The 22132-nt window shown below is 37.0% G+C and overlaps 1 protein-coding gene across 4 annotated transcripts in view; it reads right to left on the reverse strand.

Moving 5' to 3' along the window:
* FNDC3A (fibronectin type III domain containing 3A) overlaps positions 1-22132 on the reverse strand; it is a 160816-nt gene that overhangs the window by 57616 nt on the left and 81068 nt on the right. For 3 of the 4 annotated variants that reach the window (XM_033843362.2, XM_019936589.2, XM_073795186.1), the window contains one exon: positions 6237-6313. In XM_033843362.2, the coding sequence (XP_033699253.1) occupies positions 6237-6296 (60 nt within the window). In that variant the 5' untranslated portion in view covers positions 6297-6313. Of the gene's footprint in view, positions 1-6236; positions 6314-10336; positions 10462-22132 lie in introns of those variants that run through there. The other variant, XM_019936590.3, reaches the window with a different exon arrangement.

Consider the following 22132-nt stretch of genomic DNA (forward strand, 5'->3'; position numbering starts at 1 on the left):
GTGTTTTATTTTTAAGATTGATAAGGTACAGAGTTCAGCTTTGCAAGGTGAAGAGTTCTTGTGGATGTATGGTAGTACAACAGTGTGAATGTACTTAATACCACTGAACTGTACATTTAAAATAGTTATGATGGTAAGTTTTTAGTGTGTATTTTACCACAATTTAAAAAAAAAAAAAAAGCTAAGATGCAGAGATTAAAAAAAAAAAAGAGCCAGAGCAGGACCAAGAGTGTGTGGAGAACTCCACCACTTCCAATAACCACCTGAGCAGCCAGTAACTTCAGGGTAAGGCCAGAGACCTCAAAACTATCTGCTAAGTCTCCAGCTGCCAAGAAATAGCCAGGACATTGAATTTTATATCAACAGGGTACACTGACGGTGATGATTAAAATAAAATCAAGTCATGAAAAGGAAAAAAAAGGTAAAATATCCAAATTAGTCTATGTTAAAAAAAATTAAAGGCAATGAGATAAAATTAAATGGAACTATCAGCATAGTCTGACCACCTAACCACATATGCCATGCAATTTCTAATTAGACAAAGCCCTGTTTTCTTTTCTTTATTGAACACAGACGTAATTGAGAGGGACTGCAGAGGAAGGAGGTTGTGTTTACTGTCTGACATTTTATATTGTGCACCAGAATATACATTCCATGACAGATCTGTTCTGTATACTGTTTTCTTCCCAATATCTGGTATAATACACCTAGCATATGACAGATGCTCAAAAATTTTTTTGTTTAATGAATGATATGACCAGAAATAAATTCTATTAGTTCTACTCGAATGCTCCCCTGCTCCCCCCTTAACAACACCAAACTACTAGGGTTTTGTGACTTCTTCAATGCCTACAGTCTCTGCTTCCTCACTACTTTTAGCAACCTACTTCTATTGCCTCACCCTGAACCCTGAACTACTCCAACTTTAAGCTATTAAACAATAATAAAGATATTTCTGGCCATTCATCCAACAGATATTTATTTTATATATCTAATCAATGTCACTAAGCGACTACAGCCTTTCTCTTCAGCTCTTACTGTGACTCTTCGTCCTCATCTAATCCTCCATCTAATCCTCTAAGTCCCCTTCCAGTCTCTTACACTGCTGCCCATCTTTTTTTGGCTGTTCTCTCCACGAGAGACAGGGAAGACCGAGATCAGACTGGTTTGTAGAATCTTTGAAAAATTTACTGACCTCATTGCGTGCTGACATAAAGGCACAGTGAAATACCAAGTCCAGCTCAAAGGAGTAATCTGAAACTTTTCATGAAGCTGACATAGGCCCTTTCCCCACATTATGAGATCTACAATCCCCTCCCTGTTAGGTGCCCTCTCATCACCATAACAACCCACATTCTATAAAAAACAGGGGAGCCATTCATTACAAGAAAGGCAGAAGGAGAGAACTTTTGCTATTACCTTTCAGGAGTTCCATTCAGGTAAATCTATAATATTTTCTTGATAATTCATTAACTTCATCCTTAAAATACCAAGTGTTCTGAGCTGCAATGCCCTTAGCGACTATAAGTTATTATTATTTGCCAGGAAATTAAGTTCCTTCTACACTTGTCACCTTTTGCTTTCCGTGTCATCATTTGCTTTGTTTTTTGAGTTTTACTGTTGCTGTTTGTTTCTCCATTTGATGTCTCAGTTCAGTTGGCACATATTTCTGCCTCTATGCAGTGTGTCAAGTCTCTCGTAAACCTCCCTTTCTTACTTGTTAAACTATAATAATAGAGTTCGGGAAGGTTATGTCTCCAGGTTATAATAACACTCGATGCAATTTTTTTCCCTACCCTTTTACATGTTTTCTAAGTTTTCTACGTAATAATGATCAGAAAAATATACAACTTTTAAAATATACAACTATATTTGTTCTTTATCACTAAATATATTTCCCATTGGCTTGTTTGCAAAATTAATATTCCTTTATACTTAAGCTTCCGGTGAACTACATTTTGAACTATATTTAAGCTTCCGGTGAATTACATTTTGCTTTATGCATATCATTTTAATTAACTTTAGGTTTCCCTATCATATTGGATGGTATCTTACACAGTGTCATGGTTAATAAAAATTTTTTGTAAAAAAGATCCATTTTTTCTGATCCAACAGTAAAAGTTATGTAACTGAAAAATTAAGTCTGACTATTCCCGCTACTGCTGAGTAGAATGCTAAAGTATCAGAGCAATAAGGTACAAATATTATAAAATAAACAATATTGTGGAGCTCTTGAATAGATATGCAAAGGAACTATAACACAACTGGCAATTTTAATGGCGAGTTTGGGTTTTGCAAATTACAAATGAGAAAAACAGAACCGGTTAATCCCCAAATTACCCAGTGTATAATACCCTGTCTGTTATTCTCAAAAATTAAGTTAAAATATATGAGTTAATGATGAGTTCACACCTGAAGTGCTTCTAAACTTAATGGGGACATGCCACTGGTAAAACATCAAAAATTTGAAGGTTGATTTATCCTGGCTAAATCATGATTTCTTCTTGTTTCTACTAATAAGTATTTTTGTTAAATCTCAATCTTCATCTTAAATTAAGATCTATCTTTTGAACCTTTCATTATTCAGCCTCAATATGCTCCTAGATATGTAGCATCATTACTTCCTCAGTGGTAGAGCTAAACGGTCCCAACACTGGATTTTAATTTTTGCAGTCCTTGCTTGCCTGACCAAACGTTTTAGGATACATACATTTGCTGAATCCTATTAGTATGTATTGAATTACATGATGATATAGCAAAAACATTACTTGACCCTCCTTGGATCACTGGCCTTCAATAAGAGATACACCTAAGGCCGGGAAGGAGGTGATTAAACCTGCTGCCCTGAGGGGAGAACAGTGTACGAAAGTCTAAAAGGAGACTATAGATGATAGCTATTCATGGATTTAGTGTGTGTGCTACTTGGCTCCTGCTGAGCCAAATATAGCTTGTACTTAACAACAGCCATCTCTGTGTCTTAACATTTGGTTCAACTCCCAGCTTCTATATTTGCTAATATAATTATGTTTGCTTATGTGCCAAGTTTTGGACAATTATCAAGCTCTTAGTTGTGCCTAAAACTTGGCTCTTTATAAGTATTTTCTAACATCAGAAATTGCGTATGTCAAGCAATGGGGGATGTACTTCAACAGTGATGTTAAAATGTTAGAATCCATAGTGGGTACTTAAATTATTTCAATGATGAAACTAGATTTTTGTCCTTGGATTACCACTGTGTGCTTAAAATGATACATTTCCTAGAGATAATCTTAAACTAAGGTTGATTAATTGTTAATTAATAATTAGCCTCACATAATCCTTCCAGTAAGGTTATTGTTAAAGTTCATTCACTTATTTGACAAATATTTATGAAACACCTACTATATTTGAGTTACCACAGAACAAAAATAATAATTAAAAGGTACCTCCCTATGCTCAAGAAACTTAAAATCCCATATAAGAAGAATATATATATACACAATTATAATACCAGGTGGTATATAACATATAACCAAAGAATGGTACAAATAACTCGATCTAGGTTCTCAAGGATGGGTAGAATTTCAAAAGGCAGAAATGAGGGAATGAATAACATTCCCCAAATAACAGCATTAACAAAAGCATGGAGAAAGAAAAACATCAAGTGAGCATGTGAATAGTCATGTTTGGCTGCAAAAACAGATTATGTGATTAGATGTATCAAGAGAAGGGTACGAAGACAAACGAGAAGAGAACTGTGTTAAGGCCTTATATATCAAGAAATCCAGACTTCATTGAGTGGGCAAACCAAATAATAAGCACAGAAGTGAAAAAAATCAAATAAGTAATATAGGAAGATTATTTCAGTAGCTCTTGGCCTAAAGATATAGAACCTCGGGACTTCCCTGGCAGTCCAGTGGTTAAGACTTCACCTTTCAATGCAGGGGGTGCAGGTTCGATCCCTGGTTGGGGAGCTAAGTTCCCACATGCCTCGGGGCCAAAAAACCAAAGCATAAAATAGAAGCAATATTGTAACAAATTCAATAAAGACTTTGAAAACGGTCCATATCAAAAAAAAAAATCTTTAAAAAAAAAAGATATAGAACCTCAACTTGGATGATTATTTGATTGATTTACTAATATTTATTGAGCCCTTAATATAGGACAGGCATTGTACTCAGCATCGAGGAAATAACAATGAATATGAATCCTATATGATCTAGTCCCATTATCTCTCTGACCTCATTGCTTACTATTATTCTGCCTTAAGGGACTCAGTCCAGCCACGATGGCCTCCTTGTTGTTCAGGCATGTTCTCATCTTAGGCCATTTGCATTGGCTGTTTCTGTTCCCAGAATCCTCTTTCCACGAACAGATGCATTGCTAACTCCCAACTGTCCTTCAAGACCTGGTTCAAAGTCACCTTTCCAATGATACCTAGTCTGATCACCCTATTTTAAAATGTAACTAGCTCTATTTTCTTTCTATTACTCACCACCTAATATATAATTTATCCATTTATTATGCTTATTGTTTCCTTTTCCCCACAAGAATGTAAACTACAGAAGTATGGAGGTCCTTGCCTCTTTTTATTCAAGCACCTAAAAGAGCACCTGACATATATTAGCACTCAATACATATCTGTTGAACACTGTTGAATACAGGAACTGTACAAATTCATAATCTTCTCAGGAAAGAGAATTTATTAACTCAACAGTGTGAAAAATTCATTAAAAGAAGGATATACATAATGTGCCATGAGAACCCCAAAGGAGAGGCACCTGAAAAGGTTCAAGGAAAGCTAATTCTAGAAGGTCATGATTGAGTGAAAGGAGAGGGGTAGAAATTTGCCGTAAAAATAAAAGGTACTGTTAGCTGAGAGAAGAGGATGTGCTATAATTGCCTTCAAAGAATGTCTTAATCATCTTTATGTCACTGGCACCCAATGCAGAGCTTGACACGTGGTACCATTCAACACATTTGTTAAAGTGAACTGTGCTAGAGAGAAAAGACCGGGTATCCTCTTTAGGTGGAGAAAGGTCTGAGAAGGAACAACCAGAGAAGTAGGAAGAATCAGGATAGCATTACTTCAAGGAAATCGGGGATAATCTGGGATAAATCATATGAATAGGGTCAAATGTTTAGAGGTCAAAGAGGATCAGGCTGGAAAAAGGCCTTTGGTTTGGTATATACCAGGGAATAGATTTAGTAGGGTAATAAAGGCAGAATGCAGGCTAAGGAGTCAGTGTGCTAAACAAAAGTAGAAAGTGAGCAGATTACTCAAGCTTACGAAGCATTTTCTAATATGTTATCATCTCATTTTACAGTGAGGACACTGAGGCTCAAGTAAGTTGATTTGTCCCAGGCCACGCAGCTAGTGAGGGTTTTAAGAATGACATGGATCCAGCTTTTTGACTCTAATTCTCATACTGCTTCCATTCTCCCCAGCATCGTGGTCCTCTTTTGCTCTCATTCATATAGCGGTAGGCTTCACAGAGAGGGCAGTGAGTCCACCACAATATCCCACCAATATTCTGGCATAATCAGAGAGGAAGTAAGAGAGGGTCTGAAGAAAATTTCAAGTATAAATTCAGTGCCAGGTAAGAAACTGGCTATTTCCAAAAAGGTTTTGAAGCAATGAGTGCCGACTACATAGAATCTCAGTAGCAGATATTGAACACCTACAGATACTACAGTTTAATTAAGTTTGCCTGTGCAAATAAGTTAGCTATCATTTTTTTCTTTAAGTCAGAGCTTTCCAACTGGTATGTAGGAAAGGGCTACAGGTGTGTGGTGATATTGATCCCCTTAGCCCTTATGGCTGCAGGTCTATAGGTCTAAATTCTCGTCTATTGACCACAATGTGCCATACAATTATTATGGGTGTCTGTGAATGACTGTAAGAATAAAATTGAAAGTACCGTCTTGGATTACTTTTAAGCAAATGATTAATTTTAAAAAGTTAGTTTAGGTACCTTTAAATCTTAAGATATTACTTACATACCCAAGGAGATAAAACTCTAAAATTAATTCTGTATTACAATTCAACACCCAAAGACAAATGATGAGTGCTGCTAACTTAATTTTTCCTCCTTTACAAGTATACTAAATGTACTAAAATATTTGAAATAGATTTACCAAAGATATACTGTACTGGGTAAGCTTCAGCACTTAAATGGTACTTTTTGTCTGAATTAAACAGTAACATTACGATCACTATTATATAGGTATAAAAAGGAAAATTACATAAAACATACCTGTGGGGCATATCCAGGAGGCACATAAATAGGAGGCACAGAACCATTTGGGGACATCATTGGAACCTGAGCAGGACCTGCATGGGTCACAGAAATGATGTATTAATCCAGGATTACTTAGCAAGCTAAAATTGAAAACAATCTGAATTACGTTTTGAATTCTTCATCTAAACACTCAAACTAATAGTGACTGTATTACTATGAAAAGAAATTTAGATGTTAAAAAACAGAAAAGTTTAACTTATAAAGTGCACTGATTGCTCTTTACCTATAGCTGTTTCTCAAACTTGCCTAGTGATCATAACAGTCACCTGGGGGGCTTTTTAAAACACACAGGGACTTCCCTGGCAGTCCAGTGGTTAGGACTCACGCTTCCACTGCAGGGGCGTGGGTCTGATCCCTGATCAGGGAGCTAGGTTCCCACTTGTGTGCGGCATGGCCAAAAAACCCCGAAAAAACAAAAAACAAAAAAACCCCCCACAGATTTCCAGGTTCTCCTACAGATCGCTGTTTAGTATGCTTACAGTAAATGGGGGTCTTGAATCAGCATATTTACTTTACAAATATCCAAGGTGATTCTTATAATTGTGCAAGTTAAGAAACACTGACCTAGAGGAAACTCAAACTAAACTTTGCATATAAAATCAATGAAAAATACAAAAGGCAAAAATCAAAAGTCAAGAGGGAAAAGCAGTAAGAGGAAGAATAGTTAGAAATTTGGGATTTGCTTTGTTAGGGTTAAAAACCTCTTGTGAACGTTTAAGTCATGTCTGTGGGGGCTTGAGAACAAAGTTAGAGAAATGCTATACATGCATATTTACCCAAAGAAAATTTTTTTGTTTCTTACACTGAAAAGTTCTTTAAAAAAAAACTCAGCTTGTCTTATTCTTCATTTCCTTTCGTTTTTATAGTGATATCCTTTCCAAACAACTTTCAAAAATATTATCTCATTTCCCTTCTCTAACCAGGCACTCTTGGAAGGTGTGTTTTATTCTTTCTAGGAACTAAAATCTTACTTGCTTTACATGACTTTAAAAAAGAATATCTTACCCTCAGATCCTTTTTTTCCCCTGTAACTTTAGACTGCACTGTCCCCTCACCCACTAGTTTTTAATAAGTTGAAATGAAACCTTCTCAGAGAGCTTTACTCATTTCTAGGGAAATAAAGGTACCCAAGAGTCTCATGAAGAATGTAATGAAGGAAGAGTTCCTTTTATATGTAGATTTCAACCTGCAGAGTACATATAATGGATCCCACTCATAAAAGAAACCAAGGAGGAAAAGCTAAATCACAGGACAGAAAAGAAACAAATTTCACTGGTAGCATTATACATATTTCAGAAAAACAGAATGAAGAGCATGGAGGTTACAGCAAATCAGATTACAGCCACTCTCCTCTTTCTACGGAAGGGGGAGGGGTGAGGACCAAACAACAAAGTAGTGGTGAAGGCTGGTGAAGGTAGGGGAAGGAAGGTGAGAGGTGGGGGAAGGAAAGAAAAAAGAGAATGTAGGAAAAACGAGGATGCAGGTGGGTAAGTACTAAATAGTGGTAAGGAAAGGGTGAAGAGAGAAGAGGGAGAAGGGAGGGAGGAGGGGGAGAGGATAAAGGCAGGAGGGGAGGGAGGACGAGGCAAAGGAGGAGAGGTAATAGGAAGATAAGAGAGAAGACAGGAGGAAAGTGAAAAGGGCTGGAAGGGAGGGAGTGAAGGGGAGGGGAAGGAAAGGGGTGGAAGAATGTGGGAGGAGGAAAGGAAAGAAAGAAGAGGCAGGTAGTAGAAGGAAGAAAGTAGGGAAAAGACTCAAGTCGTTAAGAGGAAGTAAGGAGTGATGTGTATGTGAGCAGACTACCAAATTATACTATATATGACTATAAAATAACTTTTCAACAATACTTTTCCGATCTAAAACAAGCCCACCAAATACATGAAGTTGTTCAGAATATCATCTTAAAATACCTAATACTAACTTACTATGTGCCAGGCCTTTTATGTATTTTTTTCTCCTCATAATCATTCTATTAGGTAAATATTATTACTCCCATTTCCAGATGCAGAAATTGAAGCAGAAAGGTTAATACAGCCCTAGTGGTAGAACTAGGATTCAAAACCAAGGAGTTTCATTTCTGAGGATATCTCTCTACTATGTATTTAGTAAACACTAAAATATGCAATTTGGCAACTGATACAATTTGAGCCTTAAGAACTATGCTCTGATGCTTCTAAGGAAAATTAAGGCCTTCTTTATCATCATATCCTTGAAAAACAAGACAGAAGGAAGAAAAAATTTTTCTACATATAAGCAACATTACCTATAAATTCACTAAATAAAACTTGTGAGGTGCTCTATATCTCTAGGCAAGAAAGGCTTCATCCGAAACTCACCTTTCAATTTCTATACACTGGACTCAAGAGAAAATGACAGCAGTTTTAAAGTAACGCTCGTTTACTTCTATTAGCTAATTTATATAAAACTAGCTTTCTGAATCCTGAGAGCTGGCTTAGATATTATTCAGAACATGTGAAATTTAGCTGAGGACCAGAAAGAGAATTCACTGAAAATCACATCTATAATCTTAATAAAGGAAATTATTCTGTTGAGCTTCTACTATATATGCCAGAGACTGTGGTTCCTTGCGTATGTGGTCAAATTTAATCCCTACTTCAAGTCACCAGAACAAGCTTTTGTTTGCTTTTTAGCCTTCAGGGTAAAAAATAAGTTATTACTGATTACATTTAAAGTTGTAAGACTACAGAACTGCTTTGGGTTGCTCTTCTTTTACTAAAAATATGAATACATAAATACTAAGTAGTTATAATTCAAACCATTTTATACTTTGAAAGCTGCTAAAATCTTTTATAACTTAGTAGTATAAAATTCTACTTTATTCTTTAATTATATTTAAGTGTGATACTGAAAAGAGAACAAAACAAACCCAATCTAAAATAGACCAGCAGTAAATCCATTACTAGTTGCAGTCCAGGAATAATGATTAACTCATATCCCTATGAAGTAATCATTTCACTTTAGCAAGTGAATTTTCTTACCCTGAGACAGAAATGGTACAAGGTTAGATTAAAAAAAAAAAAGACAATTCATGTATATCATTATTTAATATCTAAAATACTGGTGTGAAGTAACATGCAACACTGAACACATAAAACTCCCATTGTATAAACATAATAAATATAAGTATTCATGTTTAGAACTACAATATTTACAGCACCACTTCTGTTGCTCTTCCTGTATATAGTAGCAAAACTCTAAAATCTTGCTTACTTAATGATGCAAAAGTTTGATTACCTCCTTAGTTCCAACAATACTTTTTAATTTAGTAACTACTAAACCCTGATTAAGGTCAGTGAGGGAGATTTTGTCCCAATGAAGAAGCTACATCTGTTACTGATTGTACCATTAAATGCACATCTGGCAGGAGAGTGGCTATATCTGTATAACTGTAGATACACCTAGTAACTCCTTAATTATATAATTTGAGCAAAATCTACCCCAAATCACACAGCTATTGATTTTTAAGGGCATATTTCTTTTTCCAAAATCGTGCATAAGAGTAAACAACTCTATTCACCAATTATCTTAAGAAATTTGAGAAGCCTCAATTTCTTAAAAAGTGGCATCAATGATTTAATAAGGACGATATTTCACCTAGTATAATTTAAACTCTTTTTTATTTTTTCTTTATTAGTATACATTAACATTTAAAAAAAACGAAACTAGAAATTTGTCTGGGTTTAAATTCTTATAATGCAACGGGCTGCTGACGTGCCACACATTCCCTTTTTAAGCAAGCTTTCACAATGGCTTCCAAATAATCTGATGCCAATTTACAGATTTTAGTTGTAAAAAGAAAAGCCTAGTAAAGAAAAGGCTCTGGAATATAAAATATATTCTGTGGAACATAAAATCAGCTCAACTCTAAGTAAAGTCTAATCTTTTTATAACTACATGGCCACAATTTAAAATATTTTTACAGCGGTAGATCTGGCATCTATTGAAAAAACACATGGCATGACTTCAGATTAATACAATACTTTCTACATTTTAAAATAAAAGCAGAATGTTTAAAATCAGTCAGCAAATCTTACCACTCATTTTGTTTTTACAGTAGCAGCAGAGAAGAAAATCCAACAAGGAAACAGCGTAGTACACGTTAACAGCTTTAATTGGAGAACGACCGCGGCTTCTTTCTGTTTTTTTTTTTTTTTTTTTTTTTTTTTTGCGAAGCTGTGAGAGGAAAAGATCCTTTGACCGAGTCACGTGATGCATATCACGTGACCCGCAGTGACCCGCGGAAAGGGGGAAAAAAACAACCAAGCGTTCCTGCGGCAGTGTTTGGGATACAGTAAATGATTAAATGATTTCTACTGATTCTGCCTTCGATTTGACCATTTTAGGACTCCCTTATGAACCAACTCAAAAGCTCATCAAAATATACATGGAGAAATAGATATCTGATGTAAAACAAGTCTCTTTGTTCTTACCTTCCTCTGATAACATAATGAGCACTATCTACTAATTCGTTTTATTACCCAGGTGGCTGCTTTTCATTTATAAATTTTAGAATACATATAACACTTAACTAATTTACAAGATTCGCTCTGAAATGTCCTTGTGTAAATTGACCCACTCTCCATACTCAACCCATAAGGAATGCCCACCGTATACAAAAGAATTGTCTGTAAAACACAGGCTTGATCAACGTGTTCCTCAAACATGGGGTTTTTATTTCAGGCTGGCATTTAACCTCTCAAGCTAATAAAGGCTACCACTTTTATTGCTGGTTTTACTTCCTTTTTTTCTGATTTTTTGTTGTTGTTATTAAAGATTAACCCAGACATTAATACAGATACTTGGTGGATGGCATTCTCACTCATATCTATGAAATCTGAAAAGACAGGTCATGACTGGGGCTTAGAGCACTGTATTCAAGCATGTGTGGAGATCAGGAAAGAGACTACAGATGTTCAGTTACAAAAGAGGGGAATAAGACTGTGAGAACTTTTGGGGGTCTTTTCATTACTTTATGGTGCTATGCAGTTAAGGAAACTTATTAACAGCTAATACGCATATACAGGTAATGATAATGATTGTGATTTGTAACAAGTTGCACAGTGGAAAGAAAATGGATTTTGGTATCAAAAGATGTAAGTTTTAATAACAGCTTCAATATTTATTAGCAAGGCAATTTACTGCTCTTCTGTGAGTCTGTTTCCTTCTGTAAAAAGGTTAAAATAATCAACCTCATAGCACTGTTGAGAGAATCAAATTAGATAAATTTAAAGTACCAAATACGATTGGCAGCACTCAATAAATATAGTTATTATTATAAGTATGATCACTATATGTTTTAAAAAATAAAAATGATATAATGCAGAGTATATACAGGGCACTATCCAGTGTTTTACAAGTGTTAACTCACTTAATCCTCACAATAATTGAAGTAGGCATCATTTATAGGTTAAGGAAATTGAAGCAGAATGCAACTGAGTAACTTGACGAGGGCACACAATGAGGCAAAGCCAGGATACTCTAACAATAAGGCAATATTTTAAAAATATGTAAACGATGTTGAAAGACTCAGTCTTCCAAAAAGGTAGAAAAGAACTGGCAAGGGATAACCTGGAGCAATAGATTTCAATAAATACTGGGTTGGCCAAAATGTGCCTTCGGTTTTTAAGTAAAAATAAAAGATACATTTTTCATTTTCACCACGAACTTTATTGAACAACATATTCACCCTTTTGTTCCACTACCTTCTGCCACTTTCAGGCAACTTCATAATTCCATCTTCCCAAAACTTTTTATCTTTTTGAGCAAAGAACTGTTCCAGGTGCCTTTCTCAGTCTTCCAGGGAATTGAAATTTTTTCCATTAAGAGAATTTTGTAAAGACCGAAATAAATGGAAATCCGAAGGTGCAATGTCTGGTGAATACGGTGGACGAATCAGAACTTCCCAGCCAAGCTGTAACGGTTTTTGCCTGGTTGTCAAAGAAACATGCAGCCTTGGTTATCCTGATGGAAGATGATGTGTTTTCTGTTGGCTAATTCTGGAGGCTTTTCGTCAAGTGTCGCTTTCAGTTGGTCTAACTGGGAGCAGTACTTCTTGGAATTAATCGTTTGATTTTCTGCAAGAAACTCAGAGGACTCCCTTCCAATACCACCACGTACACATAACCTTCTCTGGATGAAGACCAGCCTCTGGTGTGGTTGGAGGTAGTTCATTTCACTTGCCCCACGATCTCTTCCATTCCACATTATTGTACAGTATCCACTTTTCATCACCCATTACAATTTGTTTTAAAAACAGAACGTTTTCATTATGTTTAAATAGAGAATTGCATGCGGAAATATCATCAAGAAGGTTTTTTTCCGCTTAACTTACATGGAACCTAAACATCAAGGCGATTAACATAACCAAGTTGGTGCAAATGATTTTCAACGCTTGATTTGGATATTTTGAATATGACTGCTATCTCCTGCGTGGTATAATGCTGACTGTTCTCAATGAATGTTTCGATTTGATTGCTATCAACTTCAACTGGTCTACCCGACCATGGAGCATCATCCAGCGAGAAATCTCCAGCACGAAACTTCTCAGACTACTTTTGACACGTTTGATCAGTTACAGCACCTTCTCCATACACCGCACAAATCTTTTTCTTGCGTTGCAGTTGCGTTTTTACCTCTCTTGAAATAATAAAGCATAATATACCAAAAATGTTGCTTTTTTTCTTCCATCTTCAATATTGAAATGGGTACACAAAAATTCACCAGTTTTGACAGGCTTTTTTTTTTTTTTTTTTTGTGGCTGCGTTGGGTCTTCGTTGCTGCATGCTGGCTTTCTCTAGTTGTGGCGAGTGGGGGCTACTCTTCGTTGTGGTGCGCGGGCTTCTCACTGCGGTGGCTTCTCTTGTTGCGGAACATAGGCTCTAGGCACGTGGGCGTCAGTAGTTGTGGCACGTGGGCTCAGTAGTTGTGGCTCGTGGGCTCTAAAGCACAGGCTCAGCAGTTGTGGCACACGGGCTTAGTTGCTTCAAGACATGTGGGATCTTCCCGGACCAGGGCTCGAACCCGTGTCCCCTGCATTGGCAGGTGGATTCTTAACCACTGCTCCACCAGGGAAGTCCCTTGATAAGCCTTTTTTAAAATGCATGCCGATATAACAGCTGTCACATACAATCTAACAAACTTGTTTTGAATGAAATTAAAGACAACTAAGTGCTACTACAGCCATCCTAACAGAAAAAAACTGAATGAACTTTTGGCCAACCCAATACATGCCAGACACTCCAGAGGAGATAAGACACTAAGGCAGCGGTCCCCAACCTTTTTGGCACCAGGGACTGGTTTCGTGGAAGACAATTCTTCCTCGGACAGGGCGGAGGGTGGGGAGGGGATGGTTCAGGCGGTAATGTGAGCAATGGGGAGTGATGGGGAGCGGCAGATGAAGCTTTGCTCTTGCCAGCCACTCGCCTCCTGCTGTGCAGCCCAGCGTGGGGTGGGGCTGGGGCTGGGGTCCCCTGCACTAAAGGATCATTCTCACCAGTGGGGAAGGGAAATTGTTACCTTCTAAGTTCCTACTAAAAGGCAAGGCTACCCTGAAGAGCATGACTTAATAGCGAAGAGTCTCCTGGTCTCAACAGTATCTCCTCATAAATGATGGATTCAGGGCTCCCAGTAAATCCAATCATGCCTGATCTTCAGGCCCTAAACAAAAACCAAGCCCCGGCAGCCCACTTCCTCATTTTGGCTCATGTTCTCACACAGCTGTGTTTCCATTTCTTGACTCTTTCTTTAACTGATGATCTCCGTTCCGTCTCAATTCTTTCCACTGTGCTCACTAGAACCTTTTCTCTAGTATAAATTCCCCTATATCCTCAACCTTTTCACAGCACACCTGTTCATGTGCTTTCTTTAAATGAAACCTGGTCTTCCTCAGGACAGTTTTTCTAGCAGCCACTGGGAGCAGAGGCTTCCCATTCTCCCCTGCGGAAGTCTCCAGACCCCACAAGGCTGCTTCCATTACCACTGTCCTTCCTGTTTCTTCTTTCTTGAGATCATGCCATAGGAACATACCACCCTCTACCCCTTCTCACTGCTGTCATGCTCAGTCCTCATTTCTTGAGAACTTTGGCATCATGTTCACAGTGTTTTTCCCAGCTCTTGCCCATCAGCACAATGACTTTCCTGTTCAAGAAAACCTAACTTCAACTTTTCCTGAACTCTCCTCTTCCATTCTGTTTTTAGTAACCCATGTTCAAAGACATATCTTGGAACTTATCACTTAGAATTCCACTATTTCATCTTTGAAATCTTAAACTTTCATGTTTCCGTCTCTGGCCACCATATCTATCTTTCATCTCTCCAGTTCTCTTTCTTCTACAACATCTGGTCTTCCTCATAATGATTTCCCGTTTCTCCTGATCCACCACTGTCTTCATGGCCTGATCTTTTTTCCCATTCATATCTTCCTTTTACTTCCCCTGCACTAAAATTCCCCAATTTTAATCAATCAAATAAGTATCTTCTCATAGACCTGAACTATAGAAATCAAATGGTACTCAGACTGGCATGTTTATAAATTTAGTTATATCCAACCTTAACTCAGCCATCAGCATTGCTCAGGAATCCTTTCAGGAAGTTATCCCTGGTTAAGAACCTATATCCTGTTTTCTACAGTGATTATCAGAGATCTTCACCACTTTCTAAGGACCTTCCCCAACCCGACCTCAACTATATATCTCAGCACGAAACTGAACTCTTTCAATGTTATTTACAAACTTTTCTCACCTCTTCTATTTTCAGAAGAATCACTGTCCCTTCACATTAGGTCAAAGCTATCTCTCCACTTCTACTCTTGATCTGATCTCCATTTCTTACTGGGGTCTTTACTTTATTGGTCTGTCGTCAGTACCCTCTTAACAAGACTTAGCTCTATACCCTTACTATCCTCAACTATCCCCACAGTTGCCACAGAGTTCTATTGCCCAGGATTAGCAACAGGGTCCATACTTTCAAGGACCTTTCAGTTATATAGCAAAAATATAAGTTAAATGTATTTTATATTTCCTAAAGACCTTGTTAATTCAAGAATGTGCATCAAACACTTTTCCCATAGAAATAAAGTGAGAGGATGCACTGAGAATATCACAATTACAGGAAAACATTATGCAGTGATGAGCATTCATTTTCCCTTTCTACCTGATTATATGACAATTTTAACAAACTTAAAATGCTCCTGCTTTTTATTTCCTCAACACTGTCTCAAATATTTTGCAGAAGGCTCTCTTAAATTAAGAGCATGACATGTCAGCAATTGTATGGACTTCTTGATAATATTTTAATGCATTAACTATTACCATTCCTGAAATAATGATTTTCAGGTAGGCTTGTCAGTGTAGCACTATACTTGGGTGACGCTGTTTATAAGCACTTACTGGGTACCGGGCACTGGTCTAAGTGCTTTACAGACATTAACTCATCTAATCTGCATAATATCCCTGTGAAGTAGTATGACTATTATTTCCATATTATAGGTGAGGAAACTAAGATACAAAGAGGTTAAGTAACTTGCAAAGTCTCACAGCTAGTAAGCCAGCAATAGAATTAGGTGGTCTAGCTCTGTAACCCATGCTTTTCAACATGACATTACTCTGCTTCGGTTGTTTAGGATATAACAAATATTAAAAATTATAAAATGAATGAGAAAAATTGCAGCATAATACCAAAATTCACTTGAAGATAAACCACAAACAGAAAAGCAATGAACATTTGGATGGAAGATCCCACACAATACACCCCAGATATCTGTTAGTTACATATAATGGTAACAAAGCAAAATGTACCTAAATGTATCTCACTGAAATTAAGAAGAAATTGAGAAGAAAGATCCTAAATATTTCTACTAAGTGAGGGATATCATATGGAAAATAGTCAGTGAATTACTTAATAACGAAACCTGTTCCAAAAGATAATTTAAGGGAATTTAAGAGACAAACACAGCATCAAAAACAAAAGCTAAAAAACCCCCTAAAAAACCAACCGACCAACCAAACAAACAAAAAGATCTCAAAACAAAACAGATGACAAACTGAAGAAAAGGGAAAATTAACATAAGGAAAATTAAGATAGAAAAAATAATATAAATAAGGAGTGAGGCTGGTATTATGTATGCCCTTTCTAGAGTTGGGCCATAAAACCTTTCTGGTTTGTATGAACTGAAATATGATTGAGATATCAAGGACCACACTGTCAAGCTAGTCCTCATTTTCTGCAGATCAAGTACATCTCAAACTGCATGGCCCCAGTGATTTGGCTTGAAAAAAACGAGAGCAGGTATAAAGTAATGCTGACTTTGGTCATAAATGAAATTTAGTAAAGCATCAATAAATGTAAAACTTTTAAGCAATGTATCCTCAAAAATAACTACTAGTTGCAAAATGAATAGCTAAATAGCAAGCCAGCTATATCAGCTGACTTGTAGAAAGGGATTATTATCTGTGAAGCAAATGAGAAGCTGGAAGAGTTGACTATGATTTTATAAAATTCCTTCTGGCAATAAATAAGATTAGTTGTTTATTAAGGCTGCTCTTAGACTGTAATAGTAAGTCTGGGTCATTTGCATGTCAGAAAATTTAAGAGGCAGACTCATTCACCTTAGCAAAACGTGGTTTCAAATCATATAAAATGTAAATTTAAAAGAGTGGGGGGACTTCCCTGGTGGCACAGTGGTTAAGAATCCGCCTGCCAATGCAGGGGACACGGGTTCGAGCCCTGGCCCAGGAAGATCCCACATGCCATGGAGCAACTAAGCCCATGTGCCACAACTACTGAGCCTGTGTTCTAGAGCCTGTGAGCCACAACTACTGAGCCCGCATACCTAGAGCTGGTGCTCCACAACAAGAGAAGCCACCGCAATGAGAAGCCTGCGCACCGCAAAGAAGAGTAGCCCCTGCTCACCGCGACTAGAGACAGCCCGTGCACAGCAACAAAGACCCAATGCAGCGAAAAATAAATAAATAAATTTATTTAAAAAAAAAAAAAGAGTGGGGATGTGAAGTATGTCCCTCTTCTACTCCTCTACAAATACATATCTAATCCTCCAAAAGACTGACTCTGACGATGACAGTGGCGCTGATTCTTGTGGCAGTATTAAGGTACAGGTTCTGAAAAAGCATCTAAAGAACATGTGTTAAGCTTATGCAGCTTAGACCATAACTGATGCATGTCCATAGTGTCAAGGGACCAAGAAAAGGTTAATGAAGTCTGCAACTAATCAAGTGCTCTATGGGAGGGAGTACATTACAGGGGAGTGGCTGACAGCGGTATAGGCAAATAACCTCAGGAAGATAAGGGGAGCAAAGGATTGGAATCTATAACTTCCTCTTGGACACAGATCAAACCTTGTTTATATTAAGTCTATTTGCTTGCCCATGTTTTTCCTCTTCCGCCTTTCAGGAGCCTTAGTCACCTTGCAGATTGAGCCACACAACAGCATTTTCTTTCTCTAAAATTTCCCTCTTTACTTGTATTAAACTAAAGTATCAATCAACTTGACAAAAGTTTTATTCTATATTATGCATGCCAATAGGAAGCAGATGTGAGGATCATCCTAAGACCAGATACGGTTTGAAATGACTGGGGTGTGAAGGTGGCCGGAGGTTAGAAACCTAGATACTAGCCAGGGTATGGTCAATTCAGACGTCTGTGTTCTAATGTAGTATTTCCCAAGTATTTGTATTTATATGCCAATAAAATTTCAAAACCAATTCTGGGGACTCATTAAGGTAACCAACTTTTTATGAGACCAAGTAATGACATTAAAAGGAAAAAAGGTGGAAAGGAAGGACAGAAGGAAGGAAGTCTATCCTATATTATCACATAATTTCATTAAGATGCTCAAAACAGTAGAAGGGATTTAACTTCAGAATTTAAAAAAGTCTTTAAGTTAAATAAATTTAGCTTAATGACTACTATATTATCCTTATTTCTGCATTTCCTAGACTGATGAAACTTCCCCAGATCTATGAACAAGAATATCGGAATAACTCTCAGTAGTAAGAAAGGTAAGAATTTGTCCTCAAGGCTGACTAGCTCTGGTGATGGAAGAGGGAGGAAACAGAGCAGAGGTAGGGTAATCATATTATCATCATCCAATCTAGGACACTTCTGAAAGTGAAAGAGGTAGCTTAAAAAATCATTAAAATTATATAATTTGGAATTATTCTTTATTGATTGACAAATTGCTTTTATTATATTGAGGAACATGAAAAAGAGTTCTATTAAAAATATTAAAAAATAAAATGCTTTATTAAAACACATATGCAAGTACACTAAAGAGCATTTTACAGGTTTCTTTAAATTGAACATCTGAATATTAAAGAGCAGTATAAGAAGAACAATTATTCTTAGTACATATCTAAGTATTTTAATCAATTTGTTAGCTACATCTGTCTCTAATTCCATATCACTGGTATTTAACTGAAAAATTTCCTTTTTTCAATGTAGTCTTATTTTTAATTTTTTCATAAAACTGCCTGCAACTGTTGTATTTTATGGTTAATAAATTTGAAGCTATTGATACCTTCAATTGACTCTTTTCTATAATATTTAAGACTATAATGTTTATATTAAGAAAATACTATGATTCTGAGGGTGATGTTTGGTAAGCTGGGAACAAATTCTGCTAAATGGAGGTTATTCTCAGTTCTGTTTTTTTTTCTTATTGAACTGTGTAAATATTTCAGTCCAAATATTTTCACTGGTACTACAATACCTTCAAATATTTTTACAAACAAAATTCACTGAGTTCTCTTTATTTATGATTCTTTTGAATGTTTCACCAAATTCAGGTTTTTTTTTTAGCTTATTTTTGCTGAAAGGGTTTATTGCAAAATAAAAAAGCACTGCCAATAATAAATAGTTACAGGTTTATATAATAAATGACAAAACTATTCAGACTATTTTTTATATATTCTGAGGCAGGGATATTTAGATTTTATTTCCTACATATTATTTGTCATTCATCTAACCTATATGCATCCCACTGATCCCTCCAAGTGGTGGCCTGGTGACACCAAGTGGCCATCAGGGGCATTAGCATTACATACTTCTGCAGCCGCCACCACCGAGACTGCAAGGAGTTAGCTAGCTGTCCCTAGCTCTCCTTTATCTACAAGTACTTTGCTCTACTGCTAAGTACCTTAACTGTTATCCTTGACTTGCTTCTGCCAGGGGTCAGGGAAAGAGAAATGGTTTATTCCAGTTGCCTTTAAGTTTAATCACAGGTTAAAGTAAAAACAAGAGATGGACAAACTGCTTGTTTAGATGAGATCATGGCAGAAGCTGGAAATACAAAATGATGGCTGATCATATACATTAGAGCTTATTTTAATGGAACTACTAATTATACTGTTAAAAAAGGAAACGTCTGAAACAAATGTTAAACCGGTTAGATACCAAGATGACAGGCATAGACTGGGACTGACCTAGACAAAATGGGACATAAGGTCACCCTATTAATAGGGGATGCTTATTTGTTAAGGCTACAAAACACCTGGCAACATTTATTCACATGAGGCTGGCAATTAGCACAGGCCTTGAGTCTAGGTATTTAACGAGCTGGTGATCATAATTTGGGAATAGAATGAGGCAGGAAGTTACAGAAGAAAGAGAAAAGATCAAGGTAATTATTATTCACTGCTTTAGGGGCCTATCTTTTCCCTGAAAACTTATTATTCATTTTTAAGGCTGGATAAAGTAGACTTTAAATCAGGGGCCTAAGTATGATTCAGAATTATGGGTAACTTCATTTATCTGTGTACAGGTAATTGAAAATTTTTATAATTAGATTTGTAAGCATTTAGATATATCAGTGATAAGCACACTAAGTAGAAAAAGGGTGAAGAATGACTATCACATTATGGTTAGAATCTACCTCTAGCACTAAATCAAACTGTATATTGATAGAAAACTTCAAGTAGGAGATGTGTTTACCAAGCACCTGCTTCTAAACAAGAGTTATTTTTAGTGTACTTGTTTAGAAAGCTACAAAGGCTATATGATATTAATGTGCATGGATGCAGCAGGTTGTGAACATTACTATTTTTAGTATCAGTCTAATGTGAACAATGATGAATCATTCTTTGTTATTCTAGTAGGAAACAGTGCTTAGGATTTACTGCAGCACATTAACTATGTCTCAGTAACTGTACACCCACACACTGACATCACACAGGCAGTGATATGGATCAATGATGCAAATCCTGTCAGGATCAAACATTCAGGCCACAGCAGTTGAAAAAAAACCTGCCTGCATGACAGGGCAGACCAGTCATCCAACATGTACAGACTGCATTAAATCAGTAGTGCTGATGTTGAAAAGAGTTGTGTTAGGTCCTTTTTATATAATAGCTAAACTTTTAAATTTAATTATAGATTTCCCACATACAGACTCTATCTTTAAGCTTCCTCACAGCTTCTGTGGTTTAAGGTCTGGACCTTTTAAAACATGTCTTAAGGCTCCACCAGCCACATAAGTTATCTTGGAAAATAGCCTCTGTAGCCAGGCTATCTATCTATCTAATCTATCTATCTATCTATCTATCTATCTATCTATCTATCTATCTATCTATCTACCTACTTGTCTATCTATCTATCTACCTACCTACGTGTCTACCTACCTATGTATCTATGTATCTATCTATGTATCTATCGATCTATCTATCTATTTAGGCTGCATTGGGCCTTTGTTGCTGCACGCCGGCTTTCTCTAGTGGCGGCGAGCGGGAGCTACTCTTCGTTGCGGTGCGCGGGCTTCTCATTGCGGTGGCTTCTCTTGTTGCGGAGCACGGGCTCTAGGCATGCGGGCTTCAGTAGTTGTGGCACGCGGGCTCAGCAGTTGTGGCTCGTGGGCTCTAGCGCGCAGGCTCAGTAGTTGTGGCGCATGGGATTAGTTGCTCTACGGCATGTGGGATCTTCCTGGACCAGGGCACAAACCCGTGTCCCCTGCACTGGCAGGCAGATTTTTAACCACTGCGCCACCAGGGAATTCCCTGTAGCCAGGTTCTTATAGACAAATCTTTTGAAGAACATGCCTTCAAAATCTTTTGAAGCGTTTTATATAACATGTTGTGCTTGACAAATAACATTCAGATTTAGATATGGAGCACTACACTGTGGCCTCACAATTCACTGCTACCTCAGAGTCTTCTTCCCACTGTCACCTTCTTCTTTGAGCTTTCACTGTTTTTAGTTTTACTGGCATCAAAATATTAATTTTTTATCATTACAGATATATTGGAAAAGATGGCTTATTATGAGTAACCATGTATAAAGTTTCAAAATATCTTCTCCTAGAATTACATGTACCCACTGGAATTAGAGATTTCCTTTCCCGTAACAGGAGGCTTGCCACAGAACATTCACATCCTGTTGCAGTTTCTTCTGAAAAGAAACTGGACCTCTACACTTAAAGCATCACCTTTCCTTCTAGTTTCTTATGTTCTCCTCAACGACTATCACTTCCCAGGAGAAATGGAAAGCTGAAAGGAGATGAGAGCTGGAGGTGTTTCATTCTATCACTGATGTTCTGACATAATCAGACTAACATGAAAACATGCCTTTCCCATGCTCTCAGGCACCTGCTTTCATGTTGTTTCCTCAACTAGTGGTGTTTCTTATGAGAGCTTGAAAAGAAAAGAAGGAAAGGTAAGGGTTCTCCCTCATCCTAAGGTTGGTTAGTTTTTTTTAACTGTTAATCATCTGAAAGAAATATTTTGAAAACGTAAAAATTACTGAGACAGTTGTCTTCATAGTTCTTTTTGAGGGGTAATCTTTAAATCTAGATTTTCCATAGTAGAAACCAAATGCTATTTCACAGT

This window comes from Tursiops truncatus, chromosome 18 (genome assembly GCF_011762595.2).
Source record: "Tursiops truncatus isolate mTurTru1 chromosome 18, mTurTru1.mat.Y, whole genome shotgun sequence".
In the NCBI taxonomy this organism is placed as follows: Eukaryota; Metazoa; Chordata; class Mammalia; order Artiodactyla; family Delphinidae; genus Tursiops; species Tursiops truncatus.